Genomic DNA, 14,467 nt, shown 5'->3' on the forward strand with positions numbered 1-14,467 from the left:
AGACAAACCCAGAATAAAGAGCATTCTAGAAGCCAGAGGGCTGGGACTCTCAAACAGTGTCATGGAGGGGCGCCTGGGTGGCTCAGTCGGTTAAGTGGCCGACTTCGGCTCAGGTCATGATCTAGCGGTCCGTGAGTTCGAGCCCTGCGTTGGGCTCTGTGCTGACAGCTCAGAGCCTGGAGCCTGTTTCAGATTCAGTGTCTCCCTCTCTCTGACCCTCCCCCGTTCATGCTCTGTCTCAAAAATAAATGTTTAAAAAAAAAAGTGTCATGGAAAAAAAAGTAATAAGGGAGCTATTCCAGACTAAAAGAGACTAAAGTTATCAAAAAGTAATGTATGAACCTTGATTGGACGCTGTTTTGTAAGAAAGATAAAAAGACATTTTTGAGACAATGGGGAATTTTGATTAAGGACTCTATTAGAGGCTATTAGGATATATAGACTGAAATACTTCAGGATGAAATGCCATGTATGTTTGGGATAGAGGGCAGAGAAAATAAGGCAATATGTTAAGTGTTCAGTCTAGGTGGAGGGTATATGTGGGTGTTCATTTTACTAGCAAGATGAAGGCTGAAAACAAATTATATTCAGCTTATGGGTCCAGTGTAGAATGGGAAGCTGACCTCCAGGAAAGGACTTAAGTATGGGGAGGAAATACAGGCAGCAAAGATGACTGGACCCCCCTTGGGTAGTGTTAAGCTGGGGACAGTCAAGCTGGGCAAATCTTTCTTTTTAGTACAAGGGGAGACTTGCTGCTGAGGAACCAGAGTAGTCTGGGGAAGGGAGGGAATGAGTCAGAGGAAAGGAGAAACGGTAATGTAGCAAAGGTCCAGTAAAGGTGGAAGAGGAATGGATGCAAACGGGAAGAAGTAAAGGTGACCTCAGATGGGAGAGATGTCTTCTCTTGTGGCCCAGAAGTGAGGACTGTTTTGTGGGGAACCAAGCTCCCTTCCTAAGGAGGGAGGAGCTCATGTTTTGCTAGTAAGGAAGCGTAAGGCACAAACGCACCACAGCTGTCACTGGGTCTTCAACGGAAAGGGAACAGCTGGGGTGCGCTCTCTTCAAGCTGGGGAGCAAACAGGGGTTCTCCCAGATTGCTCTGATGAGGCACTAGGATGACAGGGTAAAGAACAGTTGTGGAGGCTAAATGGCCCCCTTTTCAGAACCTCGTGCCTGGCAAAGCCAACTTGCCAAAGATTTATTCATGAGGAAACAAAACTCTCCTTGGATAAAACGCTCGATCCTCATTTCCGTGCTCCCTCCACCCTGGGTTGCCCTGGCGGGTGTCCAGCCACGTGGTGTGGCAGTCTTTGGTACCTATGGAAGTTACAGGACTCCGGGTAATATAGGACGGAGCTGTCCTTCCAAAGGGAGTTGCAGGAAAACCACCTCCTTGCACCGAAGCCCAACAGCAAAGGAGGCCCCTGGAGCTGGTGCTCCCAGGCATCCCGGGGCGTGGCGGGGCACAGAGCGTTAAGTGATTTTTGGTTCTGCTCTGGTTTCCTAAATGCTTCTCAAGGGTCCACATTTGGAGATCTTGGTGGGCCTGAGATTCAGCTCCCAGGTGAGGCTGATCCGTGGACCACTCTTGGAGTAGCGCTGGCACGGGAGGGGTTGGGAGTGGAAAGCGGCCCAGACCTACAGGACCTTGGTAATTATGTAGCCGTCCCTCTCCCCCAAGGGCTCTTCTTTGAGCGGAGTCTGCAGCGGAGTAGAGGCCAAGGCCAGGGCGCCTTCGCGGCGGCTCACTTCCCGCAGCCGCCCCTGCAGCGCCTCCCTCTCGGCCTGCAGCTCCCGCCGCGCCTGGGCCGCCGCGCGCTCCTCCTCCTGCAGGGCCCTGCGCCTCAGCTCCAGGGCGCGCTCGCCCTGCTCCACCGCCGCCTCGCGCCGCGCCAGCTCGCGCTCGCGCAGGCTGCAGCGCACGGCCAGCGCGCCCATCTGCTCCAGCAGGCGCGCCCAGTCGCCCTCGGCCGAGGGCCCGCGAGGAGGCGGCGGCGGCGGCAGCGGGCCCGGGGCGGCGGCCGGCGAGCTGCGGGCGGAGCTCTTCTCCAGCTCCCGTCGATGCGCGCTCTTGAGGTGCCTCCACAGCGCCGGGGTGCCCGAGTGGAAGCCCGGGCCGCGGCTCACCTGCTCCCCGCACAGCCGGCAGGTGGCCCACTGGCCCGCCGCGTGGCCCGGGCGCGCGGGGGCCAGGTGAAAGTAGCCCCAGGCCTCGCAGTAGGGCGCCCCCAGGCGGCCGGGAGGGGCCGGGGCCAGGCCGGGACACGGGCCGCCCTGCGCCGTAGCGTCGTCTGGCGCGCCGCTGTCTTCCATGGGCGTCGTCGGCTCGTCACTCCTCATTCTCTCCGCGGCGGCGTCTGCGTTCGAGGGAGAAACAGGTAAGGGCAGCCACCAGCCACACACACACACACGCTCACAACTGAGGAAACCCCTTCCGTTCGGGTAGTACCTGGGGTTCTTTTTCAGTGTTAACGGTTTATTCCTCAGAAAATGTTCAACGTGTCCAGGCCTTCTTCCCTGAACTAGAAACGCTCTTCAAAATCACGTGGGTCCGCAGCTAGCGGGTAGTTACACTAAAAACTGGGAAGCCAAGCTTCTTCAGTGGAAAAACCAGCTAAATAAGTGCTCTTGTATGTATGAGTTTTAACTTTTTATTTTTTTTTAATGCTTTTATTTATTTTTGAGAGAGAGCGTGAGCGGGACACGGGCAGAGAGAGGGAGAGACAGAATCCGAAGCAGGCTCCAGGGCCGGAGCTGTCAGCACAGAGCCCCACATGGGCTCGAACTCATGAACTGTGAGATCATGACCTGAGCTGAGCTCACAGCCTTAACCGACTGAGCCACCCAGGCGCCCCTTTCCTTTTCTTCTTAAAAAGAAGGCACGAGGTTCTGAAAAGGGGGCCATTTAGCCTCCACAACTGTTCTTTACCCTGTCATCCTAGTACCTCATCAGAGCAATCTGGGAGAACTCCTGTTTGCTCCCCAGCTTGAAGAATTCTTTTCAGAATAAGAGCAAGGCTCCGTTTTGTTTTCTTAGTGTTAGGGAACAAACTGTAGAAACGAGCTGAAAAGAAAGCTTTGGGAATGAAAAATGTGTTTCTTACACTTTAGGGGGGAAAGTGCCAGTTGAACAGCCTTCTAAAAACCTCTCAATGAGGGAACTTTTTTCAAAATAAGTCTTTGTTTTGTAAATTTAAAAACAACGTGCTTATGAGGAAAATGGCAGCACTAAAAACCGCTAAAACTTTAGTTTTAAAAATGTATGTCTTTAGGAAAACAAAAATACAAAGCAGTTTTCTAAATCGTTACCTTTAAATTAGGTATTAGGCCATGTCCTGTCGGCCTTGGGGGGTCCCTGTCATTGCCTCATGGTTTCCAGCCAATGTAAGTTCTCAGGTGGACACACTGAGCAGGAATCCTGAGTTCTGAAGAACCATCAGCAGTGCTAGGAGTAAATTCAGAGGAAAGGCAGTGAGTAAAATAAATTCAGCAAACCGCCCCCTAAACATAGATACTAGAAATGCTGGCTAGCACCATGTTCGAGTGTTCATGTTTTTCTGACCCTGTCACAGGTGCTCCAGTTACAAAACAAAATTTGTTTTCTTTATTGCTCATCACAATGCAGTGTTCCCTTCTATATATTTAAAAGATAAAAGGCTTGATCACTACTTTTAATGAAGGAAGAAAATAAAGAAAAGTAAGAGCTACTTGCTCTGTCCAACATGTATGTTGTTAAAAGGATCCAAACACAACCCAATGACTGTCGCTGCAAAGTCTTTTCTGTTAAAACAATTTATCATAGCAATAACCTACCAACCAAGGGGGAATAGAAAAGGTGAAGTTGATTCATCAGAAAGTAGCTTCACAAAGGACCAAATGTGTGATTCTAAACAACTTTGTTCTGGAACTTTAAAAATAGTAAGAGAACACGTGGAAGACTTGGAGCTCTTCTGAGAATTTATTTCAGGGGGAATATCAAGGCCAAGATGTGCCGTGAGATAGTCAGTGCCCATTCATACTGTCAGGCTTTGAGCCAGCAGCAGTGGAGGTAGTAAACTTCCAGAATCTTTTTGGTTAAACGTTAACTGGGAATGATGGAGGGCAAAGTTGGAAAAATAAGTTGCTATAATAGCAGTAGTGTTTAGCGTAAGCTTTTATTTCAATTGCTAAGATTCTTGTTACAGATACATTACAGTTTCCCAAAGCTCACTTTTCCCCCACCAAGCAAGTCTAATCAGGCTCAGGCATGACCTTTAACATATCGCTCGTATTTTTAAAAAAAGAAGGAATTTACCAGAATCATCAAAAAAGACAAGTAAGTACCAGGCTTCTTCTAACAAAAGAAATAGCTATTTACATATCTTCTGATACATTAGGCATTGATTTGAATATGGTTACTCATGAAGGCCAATTATTATAAAACATCTTTAAAAATTAAAGGCTAGACTTCCTCAGATTTACTAAATCCCTGAAGTCCACAAAAGGGGAGTAATAGGATGAGGAGGGGAGTTACAGACCACTTTCAAGGATAATTTTCTTTACGCTTAGTAAACATTATGGTTATATAACATTATGGGTAGTCAACAGACCAGATTTTAGTATTAGACTTTGTTTTTGTTACCCAAATTTACCTAAAAAAATTTTTTTTTAGAATTCCATTTCGTCTACATTGGAATCTTCTCTTTTCAGAGTTCCTTGTTTTATTGCTAAACATAAACAAAAGTGGAGAGAATAGTATTATGAATCCTTGTTTTTTTATAAATTAAAAGAGATTTAAAGGTATTCTAGAATATCAAGACTATTACTTTGAATTCTGATATGCTTTCTTGAGCTGGGGGTTGAAAACTATGCATAAGCTGTAGACTGTCTTACCTGTGCCACACTCTGAGAGTGATCATTACTGATGTGCCCCTAAAAGTACCAGAGGTGAACAATTAGTCATGCTTTACCTCCCTGCAAGATGTCTCTGGGTTTCTTCAAAATCTGGGATGCCCAGAGGAGTGCCACATACATGAATGCCATCTGTTACAAGAGTGAAGGTGGAAAAAAAGAGTGAGAAGCACTGATTCTGATGTCTTAATCAGAATTAAGACTTAGTGGACTTAGACTTAGTGGACTGCCTCATCTGAGCCATGGACAAGCAGCACTACAAATGTCGGCCAGCACAGCGCTGCCCCTCCAAGGGCAGCAGAGGGACATCCTCTGCCTTGGCAGGCCTTCGCTCTCGGAGGTCTTAACCGGTGGAAGGCAGCACAGTACTGAACTGCCTCACCTTCTCAGTCCTCCGCATACGGCTACATTCTGGTTCAATACAGTCTTCTGTTCAGACTAAGTATCTAAACGGTGACCAGCAGTCTGTGGCCACAAGTCATAACAGCCTTTCTAGTTCTGCTAAACAACCCCTCAGCTTGTTTCAACTTTTCCTACAGTGCAGAGGGAGGGAAGCCTCCTAGCCAACCATCTTGGCTTGGAAGAGAAGCCTTAGTTAGCATCTTCAGTCACAACCCTAATACACAAAGAGCTCTAACAAACTGTCAAGAAAAAGACAAATAACCCAATAAAAAAAATGGGCAAGAAATATGAATAGGCAAATGACCTAAGAACAAAGTTAGATGGCCAAGAAATATGTGAAAAGATACACATCACTTCTATTCAGCGAAGTGCTATTAAAGTAACAATAAGGTCTCAGATCCGTCACACTAACAAAAATGAAGAGGTCTGTCAGCCAAAGCTAGAAGGGAGGCAAAGAAAAGGATACGTTCATACATTACTAGTGGAGATGTGAAGGCTTTTAGGAAAGCAATCTGGCAATTTCTATTAATTAAAAATAAATATAATCAGGGATCCACTCCTGGGAATCTATTCTGTAGAACTAAAAGTACTAATACGTAAAGTAATGTATTAGGATAGTTACTACAGTATTATCTGGGATGTCAAAAAACTGGAAACATGGGAACACCTGTCAGAGAATAGCTGGGTAAATAATGTGTTCACGCCAGGGAATTTTGTGCAGCCATTCAAAGCATGGATTGGAACTCTGCTAGATGACCTAGAGGGATTTCTGGAGGAACTCTACAGGGAGAAAAGTCAGATGAAGTATGTATAATATGTCATTATTATTAAATAATATATAGATCTATGTAGGATATATTAAGATTTTATATATATCTGAAGAGAAATAAGGAGATACATGGTTGGTTGAGGGACGGTTGAGGGGGTGGCAGCTAGTGTGAAAGGAGAAAGGGAAGCATCCAACACAAAAGAGGAAAAAGGTACTAAGAAAGCATGCACATCTGTGGACACATTTAGGTAGACTACATATATGGCAGGGTCTGTACATATGTAGAGAGCAAGATGGAGTCACTCATGTCAGGCAAGGATGTAATGAATCAAGAAAGCAGACAAGGGTGATGAGCTGAGAACAGATACTGCTAAAACTGTTAACAGCCTGGGGGCACCCAGAACTGATAACCAGCCAAACCAAGGGAGCCTGGAAGAAACGAGAACCGATAATCATTAGACCCAGAAGAAGTCTGAAAGGGCTAGACTGATGAAACTCGTTTAAAAAGGGAAGATTGTTGAGGCAAACTGCCAGATTCTCCAGATGCTGACCCTTCCATGTCCCACTGGCATCAGGCAACTGCCACTGAAGGCTCTGCTCGTTTGATCTCTGAAAGTGATGGAGATCCTCCACTGCTTGAACACAGTAAGCAGGAAGCGCTGAGTGGACCCATACTGGTCAAGGCCTCATCCCAGCTGTGTGCTCATGGACTGACTTCGCATTTCATTCATTAACTTACCCTTACTGTATCTTTCTTGTTTTGCGTGTCATGTACGACGCCAAGTTAAATGCGTGGTGAAAGGTCTTTGAGTTTGGAATTCTGAATCTGCTTTACAATTATGTTAACCTTGCTTTATGATTAAATAAAGCTGACATTGTGGAAAGACAGAACTTGTGTACATGCCTTCACAGAGTGCTCGTGACAGCATAAATACAAAATAATTTAATGAAACAATCCTTGGGTATGTGAGCTCAGGCTGGGCTAAGCAACCTTAACTATGGAGACTGGAGGATCAGTCTGATGGGGCATAGGGTGCTGCCATCTGGCCGTGGAAGGAACCCAGTGTGGAGGGTTGCTCGATATCAGGTGGTTTGCTGTGCCCTGCCTGAGCAGAAGGAGAGTCTTGATCCGCACCTCACTCATCTCCCTAGCACAGGCAGGCACTCAAGGGACACTGCATTCAATGTAATGACCTGACTCTACTTTTCTTAGGCCCAGCTCACCAAGTCCCAATCTCCCCATCTGTCAAGGGAAATGATAAGATTATCTGCCTCTAAACTGGTGGCTGAAATCAAATAATGCAGATGATCTCACTGTTGGACTCTCTAGTGCTATATCATATAAATTCAAGGCATGAGCAAAAAGAAACTACCAGCATTTACTGTTCATACATGCCCACATTAAGATCTTAGTAGCTAAAGGCAGTGTTATTTTTCTCTTTGACATTCTATTATTCACTACAATAGGTAGTTTAAGTTGGAAGAATTCCCTTGAGGGTTTTTGAATATAAAAAACAAAGAATCACAGATCCACCTTCCCTCCCCAACCAAATTTATTTTCATTTCCTAAATTGACCTGCATGCAAATTAGGTTGCTCACCTCTCAGGTAGAAAATGATGGAGGAAAAAAAAATTGATGGGGAGGTCTGGTTTCCTGGAGCCCTTTGATATGCATTTCTTCCTTACCAAGTACCCAACAAAAACACACACCTATTAACTTATGGTTAGCTAATATGAAGAAAATGAAAAATAAGAACTCCCTAAATTTTTCCTTAGTTTTTTTTTTAAGACAGAGGTGGGTTTTTTTTTGTTTTTATGTTTATTTTTGAGAGACAGAGAATATACACCTATGAGTGAGGGAGGCACAGAGAGAGAGGGTGACAGAATCCAAAGCAGGCTCCTCGCTGTTGGCACAAAGCCCAGCATGGGCCCCGAACCCATGAACCAGGAGATCATGACCTGAGCCAAAGCAGGATGCTCAACAGACTGAACCACCTAGGTGCTCTTCTGCTTAAACAGTTTTTAAATTATAAGAAAGGTGCCAATGAATGTGATTATTTTGCTTACATCCATTCACTCCATCTATTCTCATTCAAATTGCTCATTGTGCACCTGCTCAGGGTCAGGCAAGGGCTTACTACCCAGGATGCCAAGAGAAGACCCACATAGTCCATCCCCTCCAGAAGCTTACCGTCTGGTGAGGAGAGATGCTTCCAGCAATAATTCTGATACAGGTGGTAAAGGTCAGAGCAGTGTTCACTCATGAGGGTGAATTCCATCACACGGTGTCCATGCTGGGGAAAGGTAGGCCTTAGGGGCCCTATACAACTGTTCATGCAGAGATTGCTGCTTCAGCAGCTCTTCCCTTTCCACCTCCTTCAGGGCCCAAAAACACATTGCCACTAGTGCTAACTCTCACCAAGTTCTTTAGTCTTATAACTAGACCTCCAAGCTCATATTTTATTTTTTTAAGTTTATTTATTTATTTTGAGAGAAAGCAAGAGCATGAGTGGGAGAGGGGCAGAGAGAGGGAGACAGAATCCCAAGCAGGCTCCATGCTGTCAGCACAGAGCCTGACATGGGGCTCGATCTCACAAACCCTGAGATCATAATCTGGGCCAAAATCAAGAGTCAGATACTTAACCAACTGAGCCACCCAGGTGCCCTCCAGCTGATATTTTAAAATAAAATTTCTTCTTCTTCTTCTTTTTTTTTTTTTTTTAACTAGGCTCCATGCCCAACATGGTGCTTGAACTCAAGACCCTGAGATCGAGTCGGGTGCTCTACCAATTGAGCCAGACAGGTGCTCCTAAAATAAAATTTCTTGATGCTAAATGAAAGTAGCTAGGGGCACCTGGGTGGCTCAGTTGGTTCAGCCTCTGACTCTTGGTTTTGGCTCAGGTCATGATCTCTTGGTTTGTGGGTTCGACCCCATGTTGGGCTCTGTGCTGACAGCATGGTGCCTGCTTGGGATTCTCTCTCCCTCTCTATTGCTCCTTCCCAGCTCATGTGCACATTCTCTCTCTAAATAAATAAGTAAACAAAAAAAAAAAAAGTGGCTAGCATGAAATGAACAGTAGAAGTTTTTTAGTCCAGTTTCAGAGGGAAAAAAGCTGAAAGAAAAGCAGATTTTTGTTATTTCATGGAAGAGGAGAGAGTAGTAGTGTACCACCCTCTGCTCTCTCCCAAAGGGAGTTTCATTTGAGTATCCACTATCTGGAAGGGATGGTAAGAAGTTAAAGGCCGTGGAAGATAATAAATTCACATGAATTACTTCAAACTGCATTTAAAGTTTTATTTGCAGTTCTCTGAAGTTCCAGTCTTCTCAAAACCTATCAGATTAAAATGCAGATTCTTCAGTATGACCCCCCTGAATACCAGTATAGAGAATAAGGGAGATCAAAACCTGGATGAGTAATTTGTGTAAATATGTGTGTATGTACATAAAAAACATGACTGGAACATTAAAAATCATCCTATAAAACAAACTAATTTTTTTATTTTACACTTAAACCTGAACATAGACAACATATTAGGCAGGCTAAAGGCCAAAGAACCAGGCAGTGTTCTCAAAAGGGAATAACAAATGAATTATAGCTGTATTTGTCCTTCCACACCCAAGGCCAATCACTTCAGATGGATTAATCTGGCAGGATTACAAACAAGTATGTGTAGGTTGAGCCTGGATTTTAGTAAGAAATTCACACTAATGCAAAATCCACATAGATTTGTGTGGAAGCAATAAAAACATTTTCATTTACTTCATCCACCAGTAACTTTAATCAAAGCGGAACATAATAATTAAAACAAATAATTAGCCTTGACAATTGAGCCAAATATCAAGGAAAACACAATTCATTCATCTGTTACTTGTCCATTTCTGTAGAAATATTAGTTTACTAATATTAATTAATGAATTAATCTGTTTATAAACAAATCGAGACAATTAGAAAAACTAGTCTGGAATCACCAGGCTGAAGACTTTGATGAAGTTAAAAACCAAGTAAAGTGTAGATACTTGGCTCAGGCAAGAAAGGGATAAGTTTGAAAATATTAGATAAAGGTTACACATGGACTTTAAAAAAATTTACTGGACCCACAACTAATTATATGGAGAGTCAGAGATGTTCTCTACATGTCTTAAGCCAAACTCTTAGATACCTCTACCATTAGCTAAAAGGCTCTGATGTATTCTCTATTAATGCATTTTTTTAAATGAAAATTTTCTACCCTGAAGTGGACCTTTAGTTCAGGCCTACATTACTTTAATACATATGTTCCTGAAAAGAAGGGTGTTGATCCATTTTGTCTTGTAAAATGCATACTTTGATATGAATTAGAAGAATTTAAAGCTGTCCTACTTTGAAGGCCTTTGTAACAAAGAATTTTTAATTGAGAATTTCCTTGTTTCGGCTCTTGGCCATTTTACACATTGTTGTATCCTTTTTATTGTCCTTTGCCTGAAGCTATTTTTGGCCAAAAAGGGTGTACAAATAATAGATTAATGCGAAGTGCATAAAATAATTACCCTAATTATGTTAATTTATTAAGCTCGCTCTACAGCAGTTTCTCTTAAACACTGTATCCATGTAGTCTGGGTTAATTAGAAGTTCGGATGGTGGTTATTTTTTTCTTTCATGGAAGGAAAAATAATTTTGCTTGGTAAGCTTGGGGCATTTGTCTACTGTCAGTAGTTACAGCAAACTGCTCCTGTGTACTCAGAGAGGATCAGAAAATTCTTTTGTTTGAGCATCATGGAAGTGGGGGCAGGGATTGTTTGAGCATTTGGCTCGCATTCCGTTTTCTCTTCTCCAAAATTTGAGACCTTAAGATAATCTCAGAGAAAGAGCACACTACAGGGCACCCAACCACTTGCACTGTTAAAAGTGTGACTGCAAAAAAGGCAATTTTACTAAAAAGGAGAGCAGATGATTTTCGATATTCCCAAATAACTTTTTTGAAGGGATACTGTGGAGGAGCAAAAATGAGGTGCTAAAAGAAGCTGATCGGTGCCTTTATTCAGACTTTGGGGCCACACGCATCTTTTACACCGGGGACAACCTGACCACAGCGAAGGAAGGGCACGTCCGGCGGCCTCTGCACCAGACAGCCTGTGATAGTAGCGGACACTGGCGTTTGCGGGTCGAAGGCTCACCTGCGGCCCCGAGGCTTGTGGCTGGTCCCCTCCCCCCACCCCTGGCCTGCCGCGCCCTGACCCAGCCTCGGGGAGCGCCACAGCATGCGTGGTGGCGCACACTCACCCCATCACCCCCGAAGCGTGGCGGGAGCGGAAGGCGGGCTGGAAGTCTGGGATCGCCCGGTCGCCTCCAGGATCCTCGCAGACATTTTGTCCTGTGCGGAAACCACTGCGCGCGTCTCCCTTAAAGACACAGCGTTCAATTCACGCTTCTGGGGGTAAAAGTGGGGGTGGGGTGGTAACGTGTGGCCTATAGGGGAAAGGACTGGGGAGTCACTCCTTAACTATCCAGGTCCACGAGTGACAGACTTGTGGTTGCCAAGGTTTAAAAATTATACAATTGTTTAGTGCTTTTAGAAAATGTAATTTTTATTTTATACTTTTACATTAACCTTCCAAGACCTGGATTCCTATCTTGAGTCTGAGTGCAGTTTGCATCTTTTCAGGTTCAAGGAGTCTGATGGTTCAAGTTGTTGCCAACTGAACCATGGTCTGGACAGGTAAAGGTTGGGCTCGTTGGTGCTCTAAAACTTAACGCTAGCTAGTGGTATCAGTCACCTTTTCATGGATTATGTTGAGGTAACAACCCCTACAACTCAGTGATTTACAATAACAAAGATTCATTTCTCAAGCAGATTATATCTGCTGCAGGTATCTTTGGCTCTATTCCACTAGTTTCATTCACTCCAGGCTCCAGGTTCAAAGATCAACTTTTTTGGGACACACTCACCTCACCACGTGCTGGAATCAACTTTGAGGGAAGAGGAGTCCTGGTTTGTAGTGTTTGCTGTTTCCATGATGTAAATACTCACCTATGATGTAAAAACCCACCATGGCCGATTTCAAGCTACTTTTAACAAGCTACTGTTAACAAGTTTAACAAGTGGCTTGCCAAATTTCTGGAAATGTTACAGTCAGCTCTTATACACCACTGGTAGGTGCTGCTCTTAAAACTTAAAACACATTCTGTGCACCTCAGTTCTGCTCACATTTTATTGGCCAAAGCAAGTCATATGACAAAGCCTGTTGTCAGTGGGGCCAGAAAGTACACTCTCAAAAGGAAACCTTGCAAGTTATATGACAATGGGCAGAGATTGTATAATTCTCTTAAAAGGAGGACAGGAAATTTTTGGTTACAATAATATAGTCCACTTATATGCTTTGGTTCAAGTAGTTTTTTTTCAACCTTATTTTTCTATAAATTAGACATTTTTCTAAGTTTCAAAGCCTATTAATGAAATTTCTCCTTACCATTCCAAGAATGGTTTCAGAAGAAACTGGTCGGATGTCTTACAAGGGATAATTTTGCAATGTGAAGATTAACTATCAGGTTAATGTTTTTCTTCTTAGAAGGATATTTAATGCTGTGGATGTCTGCTTAAAAGAATAGTAACTAGTATAAATGAATCTGGTTAAGTCATCTCTTATTCATGGCTTAATTCATAAACAAAATTTTAAAGTTTATTGTTATCTGGCAATCCTTTTAGCAAGAGGCTTTATTTACTAAAAAAAAATTTTAACGTTTATTCTTTTTTTTTTTTTAATTTTTTTTTCAACGTTTATTTATTTTTGGGACAGAGAGAGACAGAGCATGAACGGGGGAGGGGCAGAGAGAGAGGGAGACACAGAATCGGAAACAGGCTCCAGGCTCCGAGCCATCAGCCCAGAGCCCGACGCGGGGCTCGAACTCACGGACCGCGAGATCGTGACCTGGCTGAAGTCGGACGCTTAACCGACTGCGCCACCCAGGCGCCCCTTTTAACGTTTATTCTTGACAGAGAGAGAGAGAGAGACAGAGCATGAGTTGGGGAGGGGCAGAGAGCGAGGGAGACCCAGAATACAAACAGGCTCCAGGCTCTGAGCTGTCAGCACAGAGCCCGACACGGGTCCCGAACTCATGGACTGTGAGATCATGACCTGAGCTGAAGTCGGGTGCTCAACCAACTCAGCCACCCAGGCACCCCTATTTATTTATTTATTTTTAACGTTTATTTATTTTTGAGAGGCAGAACAGAGCGTGATCTGGGTCAGAGAGAGAGGGAGACAGAATCCAAAGCAGGCTCCAGGCTCTGAGCTGTCAGCAGAGCTGACAGGGCTCAAACCCACTGACCTTGAGATCATGACCTGAGCTGAAGTCAGATGCTTAACCGACTGAGCCACCCTGGCGCCCCTAACAACAGGCTTTATTACTTTGAGTACTTTAAAAATCCATTTTTTAGACTGACCAGGTAATGAGGTACATGATATTTTCATTAGTTCATAGAATAGTTTTTACTAAGTGCTGGTTGTGAACAAAGCACTGTCCTAAATCCAAGTAGGAGTCTGGAAATTGGAGAGACCATTCCTGCCCTCAGGAAGATTATACTTCAGTAAGACAGTAAGACAAATTCAACTCCAAGAAGAAAGTGGAAAGTTATATAAGAGGAAACATTCAAGTGCCACACCAATTTGAGAACAGCTCCTTTTTTTTTTTTTTTTTTTTACTGGCAGCATTTAACCAAAATTTGAAAAAGGGTAGGATTTGGACTCTTGAAATTACATGTTTGTTATCCTAGCCAGATGTGTTTTGGATTTATTTTCAAAGTCCAGAGAAACAGAGTCTCTTTGTCTTCTGTGTTTGATTCAATGCCTAAACTTTCTTATAATCTAAAACCTCTTTCTTATAGTTTTAAATTAACTTCTAAATAAATTATAAAATATTTCTCAAATACCTAATAACTCTTCTTCTTTGCCCCACACTTTTCAAGTTTCAGCAAGAAAAATGCTCTTCAATTCTTGTTTTGGTAGTGGCAGTTCCCCTAACCTTCATCATGCATTTTTTTTTTTAAAGTTTACTTATTTATTTTGAGAGAGAGAGAGAGAGAATATGAGTGGGGTAGGGACAGAGAAAGAGGGAGAGAGAATTCTAAGCAGGATCCACACTGACAGAGACAGAGACTGACATGGGGCTTGAACTTTTGAACTGTGAGATCATGACCTGAGCTGAAATCAAGAGTCAGATCCTTAACTGATTGAACCACCCAGGAGCCCCCATCATACATTTAACAATAAATAAATAACATTTAGTTTTCATCAGAAGACCTCATTTCTCTCCCCTCCTCTGGAAGTTGGCAAAGCATTAAGACCTGCATTTCATTGGTAACATGGAATATTTACTCACCAGATGCTTGCCAAAGATTATAGCCTTGAAATCTGCTGTCTGACCTTAC

General features: G+C 43.7%; 1 protein-coding gene and 1 non-coding gene across 5 annotated transcripts; both read right to left on the bottom strand.

Annotated features, from left to right (window-relative positions):
- Positions 1-211: 211 nt before the first annotated feature.
- ZBED3 (zinc finger BED-type containing 3) lies at positions 212-11,405 on the bottom strand. 4 transcript variants are annotated; one of them, XM_047088222.1, is made up of 4 exons: positions 11,323-11,405; positions 4,950-5,022; positions 3,310-3,445; positions 212-2,357 (listed from the first exon to the last, which is right to left on the bottom strand). In XM_047088222.1, the coding sequence occupies exon 4, from the start codon at positions 2,338-2,340 to the stop codon at positions 1,639-1,641; it is 702 nt and encodes a 233-aa protein (XP_046944178.1). In that variant the 5' UTR covers positions 2,341-2,357; positions 3,310-3,445; positions 4,950-5,022; positions 11,323-11,405; the 3' UTR covers positions 212-1,638. The 4 variants fall into 4 exon arrangements, with proteins under 4 accessions (XP_046944178.1, XP_046944158.1, XP_046944168.1 ...); XM_047088202.1 differs by lacking the exon at positions 4,950-5,022 and having other exon boundaries at positions 11,323-11,400; XM_047088212.1 differs by lacking the exon at positions 11,323-11,405 and having other exon boundaries at positions 4,950-6,969.
- LOC124523687 (small nucleolar RNA SNORA47) lies at positions 5,150-5,287 on the bottom strand. The gene has a single exon (XR_006965078.1). It is a non-coding gene; the product is annotated as a small nucleolar RNA SNORA47 (small nucleolar RNA).
- Positions 11,406-14,467: the final 3,062 nt, after the last annotated feature.

The sequence above is a fragment of the Lynx rufus genome, unplaced genomic scaffold (genome assembly GCF_022079265.1).
Source record: "Lynx rufus isolate CCGP_SWC_20201006 ecotype Redwood Valley unplaced genomic scaffold, mLynRuf1.p SCAF_1, whole genome shotgun sequence".
In the NCBI taxonomy this organism is placed as follows: domain Eukaryota; kingdom Metazoa; phylum Chordata; class Mammalia; order Carnivora; family Felidae; genus Lynx; species Lynx rufus.

What these genes read in the sequence shown, in the direction of transcription:
- ZBED3 (XM_047088222.1), bottom strand. Translation starts at nt 2,340, where the DNA reads ATGAGGAGTGACGAGCCGACGACGCCCATGGAAGACAGCGGCGCGCCA.